General features: G+C 42.9%; 1 protein-coding gene across 1 annotated transcript in view; it reads left to right on the top strand.

Annotated features, from left to right (window-relative positions):
* The first annotated feature begins 3,772 nt into the window (after positions 1-3,772).
* The window catches only part of spidr (scaffold protein involved in DNA repair), a 79,102-nt gene continuing 59,835 nt past the window's right edge, over positions 3,773-23,039 (top strand). Inside the window, exons 1-4 of the mRNA XM_084183897.1 lie at positions 3,773-3,952; positions 4,369-4,524; positions 4,660-4,723; positions 10,483-10,695. Of these exons, the coding sequence (XP_084040023.1) occupies positions 3,935-3,952; positions 4,369-4,524; positions 4,660-4,723; positions 10,483-10,695 (451 nt within the window). The 5' untranslated portion in view covers positions 3,773-3,934. The remainder of the gene's footprint in view (positions 3,953-4,368; positions 4,525-4,659; positions 4,724-10,482; positions 10,696-23,039) is intronic.

Raw genomic sequence — 23,039 nt, 5'->3', positions numbered from 1 at the left:
CCACACTGCCCTTTCCCACCTGGACAAGAGGAACACCTACGTGAGAATGCTATTCATTGACTACAGCTCAGCATTCAACACCATAGTGCCTTCAAAGCTCATCATTAAGCTAAGGACCCTGGGACTAAACACCTCCCTCTGCAACTGACTTCCTGACCGGGCCGCCCCCAGGTGGTAAGGGTAGGTAACAACACATCTGCCACGCTGATCCTCAACACGGGGGCCCCTCAGGGGTGCGTGCTCAGTCCCCTCCTGTACTCCCTGTTCACCCATGACTTCATGGCCAGGCACGACTCCAACACCATCATTAAGTTTGCTGACGAAACAACAGTGGTAGGCCTGATCACCGACAACGATGAGACAGCCTATAGGGAGTAGGTCAGAGACCTGTGGTGCAAGGATAACAACCTCTCCCTCAACGTGATAAAGACAAAGGAGATGATAGTGGACTACAGGAAAAAAGAGGACTGAGCACGCCCCCATTCTCATCGACGGGGCTTCAGTGGAACAGGTTGAGAGCTTCAAGTTCCTTGGTGTCCACATCACCAACAAACTATCATGGTCCAAACACACCAAGACAGTCGTAAAGACTGCACGGCAAGCGGTACCGGAGCGCCAAGTCTAGGTCCAAAAGGCTTCTTAACAGCTTCTACTCCCAAGCCATAAGACTCCTGAACAGCTAATCATGGCTACCAGGACTATTTGCATTGTTACCCCCCTGCCCCCCTTTACGCTGCTGCTACTCTGTTTATTATTTTACATTTTAGTCATTTAACAGACGCTCTTATCCGGAGCGACTTACAGTTAGTGAGTGCATAATTTTTTTTTTTCATACTGGCCCCCCGTGGGAAACGAACCCACAACCCTGGCATTGCAAGCGCCATGCTCTACCAACTGAGCTACAGGAGGTTGATTATCTATGCATAGTCACTTTAACTCTACCCACATGTACATATTACCTCAATTACCTCGACTAACCGGTGCCCCCGCACATGGACTCTGTGCCAGTACCCCCTGTATATAGCCTCCCTACTTTTATTTTATTGCTGCTCTTTAATTATTTTTAACTTATCTATTTTTTACTTAACAATCTTTTTCTTAAAACTGCATTGTTGGTTAAGGGCTTGTAAGTAAGCATTTCACTCTTTCATTTCATTTCACTGTTGTATTCGGCGCATGTGGCAAATCAAATTTGATTTGATTTGAGAGGAGGGTCAGGTTAAAGGTGTTTATCCTCTCACTAGAGAACGCAGCCTGAGGTCCCAACACACTGAAGGCTCCCAGAAGCTCCAGGTGTTGGAACCTCCAGTTGTCACTGGTGTAGAGAGGAGTAGGCAGGAGGCAGTCGCAGGTTTAGAACTACTGAATGTATTTAAGTACCATAGATCAAAGTGGGACGAAACCCAAACGCTGTTGTGCTCAAAATATATCTTCATAAACAAAAAGGCACAGGGCGAACCCAAGGGCAAAATATAAAGTACTCAGGAAATAGTAGGAGTGATTCCTCTCAGGAAAACAAGTAACATTTACAATGACCGACAAAGGTACATGGCAGATGGAGTATATATACAGTGATAGAGTGGGGATTGGAACCAGGTGTTAGTAATGATGACAAGACAAGTCTGGGTTTGATGAGTGAAGGGCGTTTGCCAGCAGTAGGTTTGGCAGCAGCTAGAAGGCCGCGACGCCGAACGCCTGAGCTGGATAGGAGGGGGAGCCAAAGCGAAGGCTGGTGTGACACCGGTCTAGGCTGTCCTGGAGGCCAACAAGATATGGATCCATGACATAATTACAGCACAAAACAGAAAATAAGTGATTAATAGTTTATCCAACACACATGTAACATTGGTTTCATCACAGCATTTGAAATCAAATGTTTTTACCTCCTCTCTGAACCGAGCCCAGAACTGCTCCCTGGTCTTGGTCTTCTCCACCTGGCCTCTCCCTCTGCTCCCCCTCCTTGATGTTGAATGCGCCCAGACCCATTGGGTCATCGAGGTCCTGGTGGAGTTGGCTCAGAAATGACCGCGGGGGCTGGGAATCACCAGTATTTCTTATGGCGAGGAGTGATGCCATTGTCACAGGGACCAACAACACAAGAGTTGTTTTGCTTGAAGTTTTTATAATGAAGTGTCAGTAGTTCTTAAATATTTCACTGAGTAGTGCTGTCCTGTGACTCTGTTAAACTGAGACATTTGCACACGTTTGAACATGAAGATAGAAAATAATGTACCTGCTCTTTTATGGCCAGTTTACATCCTCCTTTTGGAATCCTTTTGAAAGCTGCGTCAGGTGAGGCAGCACATCCGCCTGCAGGTAAAGTGCTGCCACATCTGTAGAGTTAGAAAAGTTTGTCACTCCACAATGATACATCAATTGACAATACAAAACAGGTTTTAAAAGCCACATTGTGGACCACTCAAATAGAGTTTTGAGACACTGAAAGCAGTAATAGCAACATAGTACATTATTTAATTTGGAGTCCACTATAATCTATAATACATGTAGGCCTACCTGTACGTGGCACAGAAAGCGTAGAGGCCCTTAGCAGTTGGGCACCGGTTCACCTCCACCTCCTCAGCCACTGCAGCCAACACTGCGCTGTCTAGTAAAGTAAGCCATACACTAACGTCTTCCTAGCGCCATAAAATACCCCCATGAATAAACATGGACTGTCAATGAAGACATGTTTTTTTCTAAGGCGTCAAACTGCCGACGCGTTCACGTCACGTTCATGTGACATGACACGTACACGTCATGTATACGTAGTAAGGCGTTGGTATGACGGCATGTTAGTCAGATGTTCAATGGTGGGCGACAGCCACACGGTGGTACAGTTGCCTAGGCTTAATTCTGGCACTTATCACCCCCCATGCAGGTGCATTCTGAAGTGATTCAAGTGAATTGTGTTTTGTGCCACAGAGTGTCTGTATCAAGCACTGGTCACTCGCGCACTCGCGCACTGGCATGTTTCTTGAGTTGCAGGCTGCCTGCCACAGCTCACAGAGCTAAATAACCTTCAGAACTGTGTTGAACCCAGACAGATGATCTATTTACCAAGAAAAGCGAATGTGCTTTACAGAACATTATTGAAACTATGTTTGGTAGAAATTGGATGTTTCCTTTGGTGTGGCGGCAATGATTCTGCCGTGGCGCAACGCCACACTTAAATGAACGCAGAGGAAACACTGCATCGTACTGCCAAATTCTCTAAAACGACGTTGGAGGCGGCTTATGGTAGAGAAATGAACATTCAATATCCTGGCAACAGCTCTGGTGGACATTCCTGCAGTCAGCATGCCAATTAATTATAACATGCCAAATGTAATCATACGCTCCCTCAAAACTTCAGACATCTTCACATTTTAGAGTGGCCTTTTATTGTCCCCAGCACAAATTGCAATGTGTAATGATCATGCTGTTTAATCAGCTTCTTGATATGCCACACCTGTCAGGTGGATCGATTATCTTGGCAAATGAGAAATGCTCACTAATAGGGATGTAAACAAATTTGTGCACAAAATTTGAGAGAAATAAGCTTTTTGTGCCTATGGAAAATTTCTGGGATCTTTTATTTCAGCTCATGAAACATGGGACCAACAGTTTACATGTTGGGTGTATATTTTTTGCTTCCAGCATTTTCACCTGAATGAACGTAAGGACTGATACAAGCAAATTACTGGAGTATAGGTGCGTCACAAACATTTAGTACTGCATTTCCCAGAAGCCTTAGAAGATTTGACCACTTCCGGAAAGCTTCACGTGAACAAACGACGCCAGCGGCGCGCCAAGAAGAAAAGTTGTGGACAAGTCAGCTAACGTTAGTGGCCATTTCATATACTGGCTAAAATACTGTATCTCACAATATTTTAATATGCTTGGACATTTCATGTCATACCTACTCACACAAAACGACATGTAGCCATTTGGCAACATGCCTTTTCAAGGAAAGGTACGTTTCTCTAAGTCTATTCTGCTTGGTAGCTAGCTAGCTAACTTAGCTTGCTCTGAGTCTGGTTCAATCGCGCGGCGACAACAACGTTCCAATGATTCTTTCATAGAGGGTTTTTCCCACGATTCTTGTTTAGTGACTGGCTTCATTATACTTTAGTAACTCACTAAAGTGAATGTTGATAGAGTGCAGAGCATCTTTCTCTGTATGTGCAGGTTGTCGCGTCTCCTAAATACGAAATAAACTACTTTTGAGCACGCCAGAATAACTTTGGTCCACGCGTTTGTTGGGATGCGCATGCATCTGGTAGTGCAGATCCGACGCATGCACATGGACCAGAGTTATCTAGCTAACTAGACAGTTTAATTAAATATCTACTTTACAATGTTTTACATATGAAGTCATTTATTTTTCAGCGCAAAAGATATTCCAAGGACATAAAGTGTATGTTCTTTCCTGATGTCAAAGTTGGTGTCTGCAAAGTGGGACGAGGGCCTTCAATCACTGCCACTTCTGCTACCAAGTCCTGGGAGAGATGTGGAGACAGCTTTTTGGATACTCCTGTGATAAAGGTGGGTAATGTACACACACACTATATGACCTAGAAGCAGTCTGAACTACTATATTTCATGTTGTCATTGCAATTAATCTCCATGATTCTGAGTTGCTCATAATGCTTCAAACATATCATTGTGGATTTATTGTAGAACCTAAGTTCATCTGGGAAGAAATGGAGAGCTGTACGACAACTGGCACAGTCACCAGCACAAGGTATTGTAAACAATCGTTGAATAGTCAACAATACGGTTAGGCGATATTATGATACTTGGTCTATCGCCGATTGACAGCGATTGTCGATGGTGACGACATTGGGATGTGACAGACGATCGTTTAGCCTATTTTAACTTGACTGGCGGCCCTATCTGCTATAGCCTATTTCAATAAATATGTACAGAACGCAAGAGAGGAATGTAGGCTAGACGGAGCACAGAATTCCACCGAAGCAGTGCAAATTGTCCAGTCAGTGAATATTGTTTCTCTGTCGGATTCATGGGTCTTATACCCTAAAGCTTAAAAAAAATATATATATATACACTGCTCAAAAAAATAAAGGGAACACTTAAACAACACAATGTAACTCCAAGTCAATCACACTTCTGTGAAATCAAACTGTCCACTTAGGAAGCAACACTGATTGACAATACATTTCACATGCTGTTGTGCAAATGGAATAGACAACAGGTGGAAATTATAGGCAATTAGCAAGACACCCCCAATAAAAGACTGGTTTTGCAGTTGGTGACCACAGACCACTTCTCAGTTCCTATGCTTCCTGGCTGATGTTTTGGTCACTTTTGAATGCTGGCGGTGCTTTCACTCTAGTGGTAGCATGAGACGGAGTCTACAACCCACACAAGTGGCTCAGGTAGTGCAGCTCATCCAGGATGGCACATCAATGCGAGCTGTGGCAAGAAGGTTTGCTGTGTCTGTCAGCGTAGTGTCCAGAGCATGGAGGCGCTACCGGGAGACAGGCCAGTACATCAGGAGACGTGGAGGAGGCCGTAGGAGGGTAACAACCCAGCAGCAGGACTGCTACCTCCGCCTTTGTGCCAGGAGGAGCACTGCCAGAGCCCTGCAAAATGACCTCCAGAAGGCCACAAATGTGCATGTGTCTGCTCAAACGGTCAGAAACAGACTCCATGAGGGTGGTATGAGGGCCCGACGTCCACAGGTGGGGGTTGTGCTTACAGCCCAACACCGTGCAGGACGTTTGGCATTTGCCAGAGAACACCAAGATTAGCAAATTCGCCACTGGCGCCCTGTGCTCTTCACAGATGAAAGCAGGTTCACACTGAGCACGTGACAGACGTGACAGAGTCTGGAGACGCCGTGGAGAACGTTCTGCTGCCTGCAACATCCTCCAGCATGACCGGTTTGGCGGTGGGTCAGTCATGGTGTGGGGTGGCATTTCTTTGGGGGGCCGCACAGCCCTCCATGTGCTCGCCAGAGGTAGCCTGACTGCCATTAGGTACCGAGATGAGATCCTCAGACCCCTTGTGAGACCATATGCTGGTGCGGTTGGCCCTGGGTTCCTCCTAATGCAAGACAATGCTAGACCTCATGTGGCTGGTGTGTGTCAGCAGTTCCTGCAAGAGGAAGGCATTGATGCTATGGACTGGCCTGCCCGTTCCCCAGACCTGAATCCAATTGAGCACATCTGGGACATCATGTCTCGCTCCATCCACCAACGCCACATTGCACCACAGACTGTCCAGGAGTTGGCGGATGCTTTAGTCCAGGTCTGGGAGGAGATCCCTCAGGAGACCATCCGCCACCTCATCAGGAGCATGCCCAGGCGTTGTAGGGAGGTCATACAGGCACGTGGAGGCCACACACACTACTGAGCCTCATTTTGACTTGTTTTAAGGACATTACATCAAAGTTGGATCAGCCTGTAGTGTGGTTTTCCACTTTAATTTTGAGGGTGACTCCAAATCCAGACCTCCATGGGTTGATACATTTGATTTCCATTGATAATTGTTGTGTGATTTTGTTGTCAGCACATTCAACTATGTAAATAAAAAAGTATTTAATAAGATTATTTCATTCATTCAGATCTAGGATGTGTTATTTTAGTGTTCCCTTAATTTTTTTGAGCACTATATATATATATATATATATATATATATATATATATATATATATATATATATATATATATATATATATATATATATATATATAATACACACAGTACCAGTCAAAAGTTTGGACACACCTACTCATTCTACATTGTGGAATAATAGTGAAGACATCAAAACTATGAAATAACAAATATGGAATCATGGGACGGCCGGTAGCTTAGTGGTTAAGAGCCTTGTGCCAGTAACCGAAAGGTCGCTGGTTCTAATCCCCGAGCCGACTAGGTGAAAAATCTGTCGATGTGCCCTTGAGCGAGGCACTTAACCCTAATTGCTCCTGTAAGTCGCTCTGGATAAGAGCGTCTGCTAAAAATAATAATAATAATAGTAACCAAAAAAGTGTTAAACAAATCAAAATATATTTTATATTTGAGATTCTTCAAAGAGCCACCCTTTGCCTTGATGACAGCTTTGCACACTTGGCTTCATGAGGTAGTCACATGGAATGCGTTTCAATTAACAGGTGTGCATTCTTAAAAGTTAATTTGTGGAATTTATTTCCTTAATACGTTTGAGCCAAACAGTTGTGTTGTGACAAGGTAGGGGTGGTATACAGAAGATAGCCCTATTTGGTAAAAGATCAAGTCCATATTATGGCAAGAACGGCTCAAATAAGCCAAGAGAAATGACAGTCCATCATTACTTTAAGACATGGTCAGTCAATCCTGAAAATTTCAAACGCTATGATGAAACTGGCTCTCATGAGGACCGCCACAGGAATGGAAGACCCAGCGTTACCTCTGATTTTAGATTCTTCAAAGTAGCCGCCCTTTGCCTTGATGACAGCTTTGCACACTCTTGGCATTCTCTCAACCAGCTTCTCATGGAATGCTTTTCTAACACTCTTGAAGGAGTTCCCACATATGCTGAGCACTTGTTGGCTGCTTTTCCTTCACTCTGTGGTCCAACTAATCCCAAACCATCTCAATTGGGTTGAGGTCTGGGGATTGTGGAGGCCAGGTCATCTGATGTAGCACTCTATCACTCTCCATGGTCAAATAGCCCTTACACAGCCTGGAGGTGTGTTGGGTCATTGTCCTGTTTAAAACAAATGATAGTCCCACAAAGCGCAAACCAGATGGGATGGTGTATCGCTGCAGAATGCTGTGGTATTCATGCTGGTTAAGCGTGCCTTGAATTCTAAATACATCACCAACAGTGTCACCAGCAAAGCACCATCACACCACCTCCTCCATGCTTCACGGTGGGAACCACACATGCGGAGGTAATCCGTTCACCTACTCTACGTCTCACAAAGACACGGCTGTTGGAACCAAACATCTCAAAGGACAGATTTCCACTGGTCTAATGTCCATTGCTCGTGTTTCTTGGCCCAAGCAAGTCTCTTCTTTTTGGTGTCCTTTAGTAGTGGTTTCTTGGCAGCAATTTGACCATGAAGGCCTGTTTCACACAGTCTCCTCTGAACAATTGATGTTGAGATGTCTGTTACTTGAACTCTGTGAAGCATTTATTTGGGATTCAATTTCTGAGGCTGGTAACTCTAATGAAATGATCCTCTGCAGCAGAGGTAACTCTGGGTCTTCCTTTCCTGTGGCGGTCCTCATGAGAGCCAGTTTTATCATAGCGCTTGATGGGTTTTGCGACTGCACTTGAAGGAACTTTCAAAGTTCTTGACATTTTCAGGATAGACTGACCTTAATGTCTTAAAGTAATGATGGACTGTCATTTTGTCTTTGATTATTTGAGCTGTTCTTGCCATAATATTATTTCGTATTATTTTATATTGTATTTTTGTGATTCTTTCTTTAAACTGCATTGTCGGTTAAGGGCTTGTAAGTAAGCATTTCACTGTGACAAATACAATTTGATTGGTTTTGAATATGGACTTGGTCTTTTACCGAATAGGGCTATCTTCTGTATACCACCCCTACCTTGTCACAACACAACTGATTGGCTCAAACGCATTAAGAAGGAAATAAATTCCACACATTTACTTTTAACAAGGCACCCCTGTTAATTGAAACGCATTCCAGGTGACTATCTCATGAAGCTGGTTGAGAGAATGCCAGGAGTGTGTAAAGCTGTCATCAAGGCAAAGGGTGTGGATACATGATTCCATATTTGTTATTTCATAGTTTTGATGTCTTCACTATTATTCTACAATGTAGAAAATAGTAAAAAATAAACAAAAACCCTTGAATGAGTAGGTGTGTCCAAACTTTTGACTGGTACTGTATATTGAGTGTACAAAACATTTTGAACACCTGCTCTTTCCATGACATAGACTGACCAGGTGAATCTAGGTGAACGCTATGATCCCTTATTGATGTCACTTGTTAAATCCACTTCAACCAGTGTAGCTGAAGGGGCGTAGACAGGTTAAAGAAGGATTTTTAGGCCTTGAGACATGGATTGTGTGTGTGTGCCATTTACAGGGTGAATGGGCAAGACCAAATATTTAAGTGCCTTTGAACGGGGTATGGTAGTAGGTGCCAGGCGCACCGGTTTGTGTCAAGAACTGCAACGCTGCTGGGTTTTTCACACTCAACAGTTTCCCGTGTATCAAGAATGGTCCACCACCCAAAGGACATCCAGCCAACTTGACACATCTGTGAAAAGCATTGGAGTCAACATGGGCCAGCATCCCAGTGGAATGCTTTTGGAAGGTGTTGTTTTGTACACTGTGTGTATATATAATGGACACTCCTTAACTGGCTTGTCTAGCTGTTTCTCTCTCCATTCGATAGGCTATGAGTACGACTTTGGGCTAAGCTTTCATCGTTTTATGCATGGCTTTCTCCTGATCAAACAGAGTGAATCTAATGGAGTTCCATCTCAAAGTTGTTTGAATGACCTAAAAACGTAAGGTAATGATTAGCGAGAACAAACAATATCAATAACCTATTAAAAAATCGAGTGACAAGTTTAATCAATTTTAAGTTTATTAAGAAAAATCCCTCCATGCGAGGTTGAAAACCAAATGGCCAATCCTCCTGCAAAACTTGTCATAAAAGCTTTAAGACAAGGTAAAGTAATAAACAGTAGCCTATTTCCCAAATCCCTAAGGTGTCCTAAAGTTGCCGCTTTCAAAAAGAACAAGAAAGTAAGTCTGATTCTATAGGCTATTCTCAATCACAGTTTTATGAGAGATCCAGAGATTAAACAAACAATATTAAGAGAGGAGGATGACGCAAATAAAGCATTTCTTATCCAGTTCTGAAGACGGTAGACTTTGCGTTTATCCAGCCCATGATTTATAACCTTGCCTAACTCACTACGGCAAGACAATGTGTTCCTTATCGGAGATGGACACGCACAAACCTGTTTCATGCTGAATCTCCACCAGAAAGGAATATTAGAAAAGATATGCCTGCACTTAGCCTCTCCAGGGTTTCAACAACATTATCTTTCGTCATGATTCGTCTAGTTGTGGCATGCAATTTCGCACTATAGCCCAACAGTGGTTAAACTGAGTTAAAAAAAAAAATATCTATATTTGGTTGGCCAATAGGGGGCGATAGCGTTGTACATCAATGTTTTATGAGTACATAATCTCAATAGGCCAAAGGTTGACATCTCACAACCCTAGTCAACAATGCTTCATGATGTTTACTTGTGTCATTTGTGTCAGTGTCTCTTGTGATAACTACCTTGTCAAATATGTTGTACTATACTGATTAAAATACCTATTGGAAGGTTCTGTAAGTGCCTGATGCAAAACTATACAAATGCATCTTCATCCATTATTGACAATCCATTATTACTGAAAATGCTTTATTATTATTATCCATTATTCATGAAAATCCATTTATAGCTCTGTATCGCATGAGACTGACTGTCTTTGTCCTTGTCCCCCCGTGTGTCCAGTGCAGTGCAGTGGTCCGCAGTGTGATGAGGACCCAGTGCACATCTCCTGGAGCTCTAGTGAGAGTGAGCTGTCTGACAGTGAGCCCCAGGCCCAGCAGCCTCCTCCACCTCCCCCCAGCAGCACTGTGGCTCAGGAGCACCGCGGGCCCCGGAGACCAGCAGCCCCCATCCAGTCTTACAGCAGAGCCCTGCGCATGCTCAGCACTGAAACAGGTACTTGAGACGGGTGCAATGTTTAGTGCTCTGTTTGCATTCAGCTTGCATCACTAGCAAGGATTTTGTCCATCGTATGACACAATCTGTGGTTGGTATTTTGATTTCAATATGTATTTGTCTTTGAATAGCATTCAGAGAATATTCATTAATGCCTCCTCATCAGTGCAAAAATAGCAGTCAAGAAAGGTTGTAATTAAGAATTGAATATACTGTGGGCATGGGGGAAAAATCGATAGAGTAGAGTATTGCAATATTATTTTTGCAGATTTTATATCAATACTGTGACTCCTGGGTAGTTAATGTTAGCTAGCACTATAGTCGGCTGTACCTGCACCAAAAATATATACACTGCTCAAAAAATGTAAGGGAACACTTAAACAACACATCCTAGATCTGAATGAATGAAATAATCTTATTAAATAATTTTTTCTTTACATAGTTGAATGTGCTGACAACAAAATCACACAAAAATTAATAATGGAAATCAAATTTATCAACCCATGGAGGTCTGGATTTGGAGTCACCCTCAAAATTAAAGTGGAAAACCACACTACAGGCTGATCCAACTTTGATGTAATGTCCTTAAAACAAGTCAAAATGAGGCTCAGTAGTGTGAGTGGCCTCCATGTGCCTGTATGACCTCCCTACAACGCCTGGGCATGCTCCTGATGAGGTGGCGGATGGTCTCCTGAGGGATCTATTCCCAGACCTGGACTAAAGCATCCGCCAACTCCTGGACAGTCTGGTGCAACGTGGCGTTGGTGGATGGAGCGAGACATGATGTCCCAGATGTGCTCAATTGGATTCAGGTCTGGGGAACGGGCGGTCCATAGCATCAATGCCTTCCTCTTGCAGGAACTGCTGACACACTCCAGCCACATGAGGTCTAGCATTGTCTTGCATTAGGAGGAACCCAGGGCCAACCGCACCAGCATATGGTCTCACAAGGGGTCTGAGGATCTCATCTCGGTACCTAATGGCAGTCAGGCTACCTCTGGCGAGCACATGGAGGGCTCTGCGGCCCCCCAAAGAAATGCCACCCCACACTATGACTGACCCACTGCCAAACCGGTCATGCTGGAGGATGTTGCAGGCAGCAGAACGTTCTCCACGGCGTCTCCAGACTGTCACGTCTGTCACATGTGCTCAGTGTGAACCTGCTTTCATATGTGAAGAGCACAGGGCGCCAGTGGCGAATTTGCCAATCTTGGTGTTCTCTGGCAAATGCCAAACGTCCTGCACGGTGTTGGGCTGTAAGCACAACCCCCACCTGTGGACGTCGGCCCTCATACCACCCTCATGGAGTCTGTTTCTGACCGTTTGAGCAGACACATGCACATTTGTGGCCTGCTGGAGGTCATTTTGCAGGGCTCTGGCAGTGCGCCTCCTGCTCCTCCTTGCACAAAGGCGGAGGTAGCGGTCCTGCTGCTGGGTTGTTGCCCTCCTATGGCCTCCTCCACGTCTCCTGATGTACTGGCCTGTCTCCTGGTAGCGCCTCCATGCTCTGGACACTATGCTGACAGACACAGCAAACCTTCTTGCCACAGCTCGCATTGATGTGCCATCCTGGATGAGCTGCACTACCTGAGCCACTTGTGTGGGTTGTAGACTCCGTCTCATGCTACCACTAGAGTGAAAGCACCGCCAGCATTCAAAAGTGACCAAAACATCAGCCAGGAAGCATAGGAACTGAGAAGTGGTCTGTGGTCACCACCTGCAGAACCACTTCTTTATTCAGACCACTTCTTTATTGGGGGTGTCTTGCTAATTGCCTATAATTTCCACCTGTTGTCTATTCCATTTGCACAACAGCATGTGAAATGTGTCAATCAGTGTTGCTTCCTAAGTGGACAGTTTGAATTCACAGAAGTGTGATTGACTTGGAGTTACATTGTGTTGTTTAAGTGTTCCCTTTATTTTTTTGAGCAGTGTATATTTTTTGGTGACCAGTATTTATTTAGTTTGTAATTTTTCAGAAGGGGGTTACAGGTATAACATTTTACATTTACATTTTAGTCATTTAGCAGACGCTCTTATCCAGAGCGACTTATAGTTAGTGAGTGCATACATTTTCATACTGGTCCCCCATGGGAAACAAACCCACAACCCTGGCGTTGCAAGCGCCATGCTCTACCAACTGAGCTACAGGGGACATATTCATTCAGATATCTTTCCATTTGAAATGTTCTTGTACCTATGGGCTGCCACAAAAACAAAACAAAAATAAGAGAACTGCATATAAAGAACAGTATCAACAGTTTTGTAATATTTAGTATGCAAGGAAAATAAATAAAAAAGGCTCCCCCAACCCATTCCTCCCCTCAGTCCCCATCCACCTACCTGCATTATCCCTCCCCACCCGGAAACCATGTTTCCCACACCGCCTAGCCCCATCCTCCCGCATCTTCATCCAACTCCCCGACCCGAAGAAAGCATGCCTCCCACCTCTTTCCGTCCCACCCAGCAACCGAGGTTGCTTATGAGTTCCCCTTCCACCCAGCCATCCCCATAACGATTAGAGAACCCCCAAAAAGCATTGAACTGCAGGGCACTCCCACATCATATGAAGGAATGTGCCTACCTGATTTAGCGGACAGTGAACATATGAGGCCAATTTCATTTATACATTTTTATTGTGTGTTAGTCTGTGAACAAACCTGAAATTAATAAATTGGTGGTTTGGATTACTGGATGCTAAGGTCATATTTTTCCATATTCTGGTCCAGTTAAAGTATGATTCAGTTACATTTAGATCTGTGGGCCATACTTTTTTAATGGTTAGCTCAGAGTATGATCTTTCCTGTAGTTGTTCATAAATTACAGAGATTAGTCATTTCAGGAGACCAGATAATCTGTTTACAAATTACATAATTGGATGGTTCGACAACTGACCTAAATTGGAGATAAAGGAGAAGAAAAGTTACCTGGTAATATAAATGCTTCTTTCAGATCTTGGAATGTCCTCAAACCATTACTATCCATGATATCCCAAGGGTACGATACCGCATTTGGACCGTTGGGGGGGATGTAATAGGACTTCCTTCTGATTGCAATGCATTATTGTTAAAAATTGAAGTCATGGCATTTCGTTTCCTAGTTGCATCGTTTTTCAATTTTGCGTCAAAAAGAAATTGTGTGAGCGTAGTTTATATTGGGTGAAATGCTAGTGCTTGGAAATACAATTTAAAGTTTGAATTGGGTAGCCCTCCAGCGTCTTTCCTTCTGTTAATTTAATCTGGGATCTTTTACTAGGGATGTTAACCGTTAATCTGTTACAGAGATTAGTCGTTACTTTAGTCATGCCTTTTATTTATGACATGCACAGCATACAGATCTTAGTTTGAGGTGCGGAATAGCCTACCACCTGTCAGACAGCGCGAGAGTAGCTCCTCAAAAAGACTGTAGGCTACTGGAGTGAAACCTGCTATTGTAAACCCTGTCATTGGGCAACAAATAAAGATTCTAAAAGCAATCGCGTGTTAAACTTTGGTGGCCACGATTTAAAAAGGAGCAATTTTTATTTCACAATCTTACCTTGTAAAGCGTGCCTCTCATTCGCCATTCGGATGCATAGGCTATAGCCTGCCTACCGTTGACTATCAACGCGTCACCAACCACTTTGCAACTTGAGTTTGAGGCAGCATAATTGTTTAAATGTGAACGTTTTACTTTACTTAAATAAAGATACGTCTTACCTTGCTTCAAAGTAGCCATGCGAAAATCCATCCATAGAAACGTGGAGGCAATTATTTTATAAAGACTTCCTCATGCCATTAACCAGCATTTCTCTCCTGTTATATTAGTTTTCCTATCAACTTTCTTTCATTGTCCAGATGCCAAAGGCACAATCCTAGTCATATTAGCAACCCATCGTAGTAGTTGCTATTAGATTTCCGCTCTTTCTAAATTTCTAACTGAGATTTTCATCTGTCACATATGGAACTGCTCACATTAGGTGTGCAGTGTAGAACTGTGTTTTCCGCTAATTGCGGAAAATTACGTTTGATTAGCTGCTTCATTACAGGTGTTGCATGTTCAATAATAGGCTATAGCCTTTTGACTGTAATACGATAGGCTTGCTATTGTTGCACGTTTCCATTAAGCTCTTAATGAAAAATGACCGGTCCTTGTATGCATGCGTATCATCAGAGAGGAAGAGGCAAAGCGAGAGGTTTCGCTCTCGCCAAAATCTGTCCAAAATAAATCCAATGCGTTTCTATGGGCATGTTTTGGGCCTTACTAAGCTTGTCGCCTGCCTTCCCACCTTGGGACGACTCCCATTGTTAGAGCGGAAACATAAGCATCTCGTCTTTATATACAGATCTCTGATAGTATTTTCTGTTGGTCACGTCATTTTACTATTAGTTATTTTATTTTTTTTACAATTTGTTGACCGTTTAATGAGGGTCACTTAGTCTGCAGCAAAATTGACCGAAATTTGCATCCCTATCGCTTACCTTTCCATATACATTTTGAAAACGCACTGTGGATTTTATCCCAAAAGCCGGAAGGGTGAGACATAGGAAGCATTGAGCTCACGAAATTCAACGGAGGCAATATGTTCATTTTCACAATATAAATTATTCTGGTTAGAGCGATTGGGATGTTAGTCCATCTACTAAGGTCTGATATAATTTATTTGAGTGTTCTGTTATGTTTTTGGCAATGGTTTTATTTAAAGAAGGAAATACAACAGTACCAGTCAAAAGTTTGGACACACCTACTCATTACAGGGTTTTTCTTAATTTTTACTATTTTCTACATTGTAGAATAATAGTGAAGACATCAAAACCTATGAAATAACATATGGAATCATGTAGTAACCAAAAAAGTGTTAAACAAATCAAAATACGCTCTTGGCATTCTCTCAACCAGCTTCATGAGGTAGTCACCTGGAATGCATTTCAATTAACAGTTGTGCCTTGTTAATTTGTGGAATTTCTTTCCTTATTAATGCGTTTGAGCCAATCAGTTGTGTTGTGACAAGGTAGGGGTGGTATACAGAAGATAGCCCTATTTGGTAAAAGACCAAGTCCATATTATGGCAAGAACAGCTCAAATAAGCAAAGAGAAACGACAGTCCGTCATTACTTTAAGACATAAAGGTCAGTCAATCTGGAAAATGTTGAGAACTTTGAAAGTTTCTTCAAGTGCAGTAGCAAAAACCATCAAGCTCTATGATGAAACTGGCTCTAATGAGGATCGCCACAGGAGAGGAAGACAACAGTTACCTCTGTTGCAGAGGATAAGTTCATTAGTTACCAGCCTCGGAAATTGCAGCCCAAATAAATGCTTCACAGAGTTGAAATAACAGACACATCTCAACATCAGCTGTTTAGAGGAGACCGCGTGAATCAGGCCTTCATGGTCGAATTGCTGCAAAGAAACCACTACTAAAGGACACCAATAATAAGAAGAGACTTGCTTGGGATAAGAAACACGAGCAACGGACATTATACCGGTGAAAATCTGTCCTTTGGTCTGATGAGTCCAAGTGAAGCATGGAGGAGGTGGTGTGATGGTGCTTTGCTGGTAACACTGTCTGTGATTTATTTAGAATTCAAGGCACATTTAACCAGCATTCTGCAGCGATACGCAATCCTATCTGGTTTGCGCTTAGTGTGTCTATCATTTGTTTTTCAACAGGACAATGACCCAACACACCTCCAGGCTGTGTAAGGGTTGTTTGACCAGGAAGGAGAGAGATGGAGTGCTGCATCAAATGACCTGACCTCCACAATCCCCAGACCTCAACCCAATTGAGTTGGACCGCAGAGTGAAGGAAAAGCAGCCAACAAGTGCTCAGCATATGTGGGAACTCCTTCAAGACTGTTGGAAGAGCATTCCAGGTGAAGCTGCTTAAGAGAATGCCAAAAGTGTGCAAAGCTGTCATCAAGGCAAAGGGTGGCTACTTTTAAAAATCTCAAATATAAAATATTTTGATTTGTTTAACACCTTTTTTGGTTACTACATGATTCCATATGTATTATTTCATAGTTTTGATGTCTTCACTAATATTCTACAATGTAGAAAATAGTAAAAAATAAATAAATAAAAAACTTGTGTAGGTGTGTCCAAACCTTTGACTGGTACTGTATATCTACAGTGGGGAGAACAAGTATTTGATACACTGCCGATTTTGCAGGTTTTCCTACTTACAAAGCATGTAGAGGTCTGTAATTTTTATCATAGGTACACTTCAACTGTGAGAGACGGAATCTAAAACAAAAATCCAGAAAATCACATTGTATGATTTTTAAGTAATTCATTTGCATTTTATTGCATGACATAAGTATTTCGATCACCTACCAACCAGTAAGAATTCCGTCTCTCACAGACCTGTTAGTTTTTCTTTAAGAAGCCCTCCTGTTCTCCACTCATTACCTGTATTAACTGCACCTGTTTGAACTCGTTAGCTGTATAAAAGACACCTGTCCACACACTCAATCAAACAGACTCCAACCTCTCCACAATGGCCAAGACCAGAGAGCTGTGTTAAGGACATCAGGGATAAAATTGTAGACCTGCACAAGGCTGGGATGGGCTACAGGACAATAGGCTAGCAGCTTGGTGAGAAGGCAACAACTGTTGGCGCAATTATTAGAAAATGGAAGAAGTTCAAGATGACGGTCAATCACCCTCGGTCTGGGGCTCCATGCAAGATCTCACCTCGTGGGGCATCAATGATCATGAGGAAGGTGAGGGATCAGCCCAGAAACACACGGCAGGACCTGGTCAATGACCTGAAGAGAGCTGGGACCACAGTCTCAAAGAAAACCATTAGTAAAACACTACGCCGTCATGGATTAAAATCCTGCAGCGCACGCAAGGTCCCCCTGCTCAAGCCAGCGCATGTCCAGGCCCGTCTGAAGTTTGCCAATGACCATCTGGATGATCCAGAGGAGGAATGGGAGAAGGTCATGTGGTCTGATGAGACAAAAATAGAGCTTTTTGGTCTAAACTCCACTCGCTGTGTTTGGAGGAAGAAGAAGGATGAGTACAACCCCAAGAACACCATCCCAACAGTGAAGCATGGAGGTGGAAACATCATTCTTTGGGGATGCTTTTCTGCAAAGGGGACAGGACGACTGCACCGTATTGAGGGGAGGATGGATGGGGCCATGTATCGCGAGATCTTGGCCAACAACCTCCTTCCCTCAGTAAGAGCATTGAAGATGGGTCGTGGCTGGGTCTTCCAGCATGACAACGACCCGAAACACACAGCCAGGGCAACTAAGGAGTGGCTCCGTAAGAAGCATCTCAAGGTCCTGGAGTGGCCTAGCCAGTCTCCAGACCTGAACCCAATAGAACATATTTGGAGGGAGCTGAAAGTCCGTATTGCCCAGCGACAGCCCCGAAACCTGAAGGATCTGGAGAAGGTCTGTATGGACCTAAAGGACTCTGACCATGAGAAACAAGATTCTCTGATCTGATGAAACAAAGAATGAACTCTTTGGCCTGAATATCAAGCGTCACGTGGCACCATCCCTACGGTGAAGCATGGTGGTGGCAGCATCATGCTGTGGGGATGTTTTTCAGTGGCAGGGACTGGGAGACTAGTCAAGATCGAGGGAAAGATGAACGGAGCAAAGTACAGAGAGATCCTTGATGAAAACCTGCTCCAGAGCGCTCAGGACCTCAGACTGGGGGCGAAAGTTCACCTTCCGATCGAACATTTCTGGAGAGACCTGAAAATAGCTATGTAGTGACGCTCCCCACCAACCTGACGGAGCTTGAGAGGATCTGCAGAGTAGAATGGGACAAACTCCCCAAATACAGGTGTACCAAGCTTGTAGCGTCATACCCAAGAAGACTCGAGGCTGTAATCGCTGCCAAAGGTGCTTCAACAAAGTACTGAGTAAAAGGTCTGAATACTTATGTAAATATAATATTTCATTTATTATTTTATATTTGCAAAAATTCTAAACCTGTTTTTGCTTTGTCATTATGGGGTATAGTGTGAAAAAGTTAAGGGGTCTGAATACTTTACGAATGCACTCGAGATAGAATTTTGATTAACCACATGACATGAGATGTGTAGACTTTATTATAAATTAAATTAAACTGTTTCACGAAAATGTGCATATGAAAATTATAACTGGCACGCAGATCAGAACTTGGCGCTGACGAAGATGGCGGCCTTGCGACTAGCTCTTAGGAAACTTTGCGGTATTTTGTTTTTTTTATGTATTATTTATTTTACATTATTAACTCAGTGTTTTATATCATTACGTACAGCCAGGAAAAACTATTGGATATCAGAGCAGCGGTAACTCATCAGCATTACGACCAGGAATACGACTTTCCCAAAGCATATCCTTTGTTTGCGCTCCCCAGAGCAATTTAACAGATTCCAGCGAAAAACTTTGAGGATAACACAGTGCCACCAACGAGGCCCACTACGAAGGACTGTGGCCTGTCCTTCTCCATGGCCGACGTGAGTAAGACATTTAAGCATGTTAACCCCCGCAAGGCTGCCGGCCCAGAAGGCATCCCTAGCTGCGTCCTCAGAGCATACGCAGACCAGCTGGCTGGTGTGTTTAGGGACATATTCAATCTCTCCCTTTCCCAGTCTGCTGTTCCCACATGCTTCAAGAGGGCCACCATTGTTCCTGTACCCAAGAAAGCAAAGGTAACTGAACTAAATGACAATCGCCCTGTAGCACTCACCTCTGTCATCATGAAGTGCTTTGAGAGACTAGTCAAGGATCATATCACCTGTCACCCTAGACCCACTTCAATTTGCTTACCGCCCCAATAGATCCACAGACGATGCAATCGCCTGCACACTGCCCTATCCCATCTGGACAAGAGGAATACCTATGTAAGAATGCTGTTCATTGACTATAGCTCAGCATTCAACACCATAGTAGCCTCCAAGATTATCATTAAGCTTGAGGCCCTGGGTCTGAACCCCGCCCTGTGCAACTGGGTCCTGGACTTCCTGACGGCCTGCCCCCAGGTGGGGAAGGTAGGAAACAACATCTCCACTTCGCTGAGCCTCAACACTGGGGCCCCACAAGGGTGTGTGCTGAGCCCCCTCCTGTACTCCCTGTTCACCCATGACTGCGTGGCCAAGCGCGCCTCCAACTCAATCATCAAGTTTACAGACGACACAACAGTAGTAGGCTTGATTACCAAAAATGACGAGACAGCTTACAGGGAGGAGGTGAGGGCTCTGGGAGTGTGGTGCCAGGAAAATAACTTCCCACTCAACGTCAACAAAACAAAGGAGATGATCGTGGACTTCAGGAAACATTGTTAGTCTACATTGATCTTTAGTAATTTGTGTCTTCATTTTGTATCAAATTCCTTAAAGCATCAGACAAGCTCAGTAGCCTACAAATAGTTGATTTTATTCAAACAGGGTGTGTCTATATATGGAAAAATACACGTTTTAAAATGTTGGCCAAATGATTGGTCGAATGAACAGATGACTCTCGGTCGACCAAGATTGTTTTTAGTCGGGGACAGCCCTAGATTTCATAAGTAGAAATGGGGTCCTCTGTCGGGTTCTTGAGGGGGAGTAGGGCAGATTTGGTTAGATTTGTTTGATAACTTGAGATGGAGCTGAATTTGTCTATGATCTTCAAAGCGTTTGGGAGAGATTGAGATGCATTGTCTAGATAAAGTAAGATGTCATCTGCGTATAATGAGATGACGTGATCTGTATATTTGAAAGATATTGGTGGAATTTGCCTGGGCCAGGGGCTCCATAGACAACAGAAATAGCAAATGTGAGATGGGATCACCTTGCCTGCTACTTCTATTTATTCTGAACGGAGCAGAGCAGGTATTGCCTGTTATTACTATGACTGAGGTATTAGCCTTTAGTATTTTAATAATATTAGTGAATTTGTAGCTAAGTCCCATATGTTCCAAAAACGACGAAAATATGACCATTCTAGTCTATCAAAAAGCTTTTTCTGTGTCCAGAGAGAGAACTGCTCAAAGAGATTTGGTTTCTGATTAAGCATGTAAGATACGTAATAGACGACAGAGGTTATCAGAGGACAATAGATTTTTAACAAACACGCAATGGTCTGTATATACCAATTTGGTTAAGTAAGTTTAGAGACGGGATGACAGAATTTTAGAAAAATAATTTGGAGTAATAGTTTACCTAATTGGTTCCAAAATGTTAAATGGACCTCAGGAGGAATACCATTCCAAACAGGTGATTTGCCTTTTATTAATGTTATCCAATGCCCTTTTGAGTTCATGTTGAGAGAAGAGGAGTTATTTTATCTTTTAAAAAGGACTCAATCTGGCTTGGTGTGGATTTACAATCAGAGGTGTATAATTCTATATAGAAAGGGAGAGTCTTTGGTTGATTTTAAATTGGGTTCTGATAGTAATTCACCTGATTCAGATTCAATGGTTGCAATATCCGCTAATTGATCATTACTGCGAAGCTTGTTGGCCAGTAAACGACTTGGATGTTTACCATGGGAGTATTGGAGAGCCAATAATATAGGCCTACTCTAGGCTACTGTCAATAAAATGTGGAGTAAATGTTACTTGTACAAGGTAAACTTCTAAGCAGATATTTATATTATTGTGGAAGTGTTTATTCATATCCTTGAATTGCGCAACGAGCATTACATAAGCTCCCACAGCAGCGCTTATAAGCGGGAACAACAAATAAGTGTTGCCTATAAAAAGAATAACCCTCATTTGGATAGGCTACAAATTACAAAATAAATAAAGTAAACAAAATAAGTTCAAATTTAATTACGGTGCAAATAAGTTTAATGCACAAAACAGAATATTGTAGCCTAGGCTACATTTATTTAGAATAAGATACATCAGTGAATACAGGCTTTGAAAATTAATGCAATGAAGAACCATTCTGACTATTTTTATTTTCATTATATGTTAACCTACCTAAAGGTTTCTGGCTAGGAACACAAGCATGTTCACCTTTTCTGGCTTTAATAGACTACAGAGTGGGGTAACAATATTGCCTACTGAAACACGTTCAGACGGAATGGTTTTTGCACAGATGCAGAGGTATTCGAGAGCGACGTTGGCCATGAGCGGAAAGGGATGTCTTCTATGGTGAACATGCGCACTCTATCTCGGTTGAAATTGTCTGAAATCACCATTGAAAGGGTCTCTTATCACACTGTAGGCCTACAACGTTTGGTTCCAAATCACCATTCAACGTTATCGGTACCACATGTCACCATATGATTGGTTTAGATTTATTTATTTGCACTCAAGAAAATACAATCTTGGTAAGATTTCCACATTGTAGTCTAATGATTAGACTTTAATCGGTGGTTTGTGCATGAAACAGGCTGCATTACAGATCATTTACTGCATTGCTAGGCAATGCAACGACGCGCTCCCCCCTGCCCTGGGTATTTAAAAAAATAGACGATACAATCGTATGTCAATGATGTTTGGACAGGTCGATGGGACGATGTGTCATTCCAGACATCGCCCAACCCTAGTCCCCAGCACAAGGTGCACCTGTGTAATGATCATGCTGTTTAATCAGCTTCTTGATATGCTACACCTGTCAGGTGGATGGATTATCATGGCAAAGGACAAATGCTCACTAACAGGGATGTAAACACATTTAGAAAGAAATAAGCTTTTTGTGCGTATGGAACATTAATGGGATATTTTATTTCCGCTCATGAAACATGGGACCAACACTTCACATGTTGCGTTTTATATTTTTGTTCAGTGTAGCTGGCAAACATTTTGTTGTGAATTTCATACTGCAATTAGATCATCTGGCGCATGCTGCACAACAGTGAGTGACTCAAGGCTCGGGTCTCCTCTTTGTGTGCTTGTAAACAAACACCATATGACGTGACTGGGGACTACCATAAGCTTCATAATAATGTGATAGGTGAAGTTAAGAACGCAATGTTTTTATCTCCTAATTTATTACACAAGTTGACTGCAGGTATTTACTTAAAAAGTAGCTACAAATATTCACATTTCTTAAACTTCAAATAAATAGTTTCAATGGTATTGAAAAACCATCCTGTGGCTTTTTCCAAATACCCCGGTATACGGTATACCGCCCAAGCCTACCAGTTTGTACAAATGGTTCTCTGTTCTATGTGCGTCATTTTGGAGCAGGTGTGTTTCTTGGAACATTGCTATATCAATATGGTTTCTTGCTAGAATATCAAGACACCTGGAACGTTTGATAGGACTATTAAGGCCTTTCAAATATCACAAGAGAATAGCTAGTCTTGCCATTGTTTTTCTAAAATGTAATTGTTATCTTTGGTGTTGATAAGCCCATAGATGTAAAATAAAAAGCAGGACCCACAGGGAAACCCACCCATTGGTCGCTCCCCACCCAGAAGACCCTC

This window comes from Coregonus lavaretus (assembly GCF_964263955.1).
Source record: "Coregonus lavaretus genome assembly, chromosome: 19".
NCBI classification, from domain to species: domain Eukaryota; kingdom Metazoa; phylum Chordata; class Actinopteri; order Salmoniformes; family Salmonidae; genus Coregonus; species Coregonus lavaretus.
Note: the sequence above shows the minus strand (reverse complement) of the source record. Positions and strands in the feature narration are given on the sequence as shown.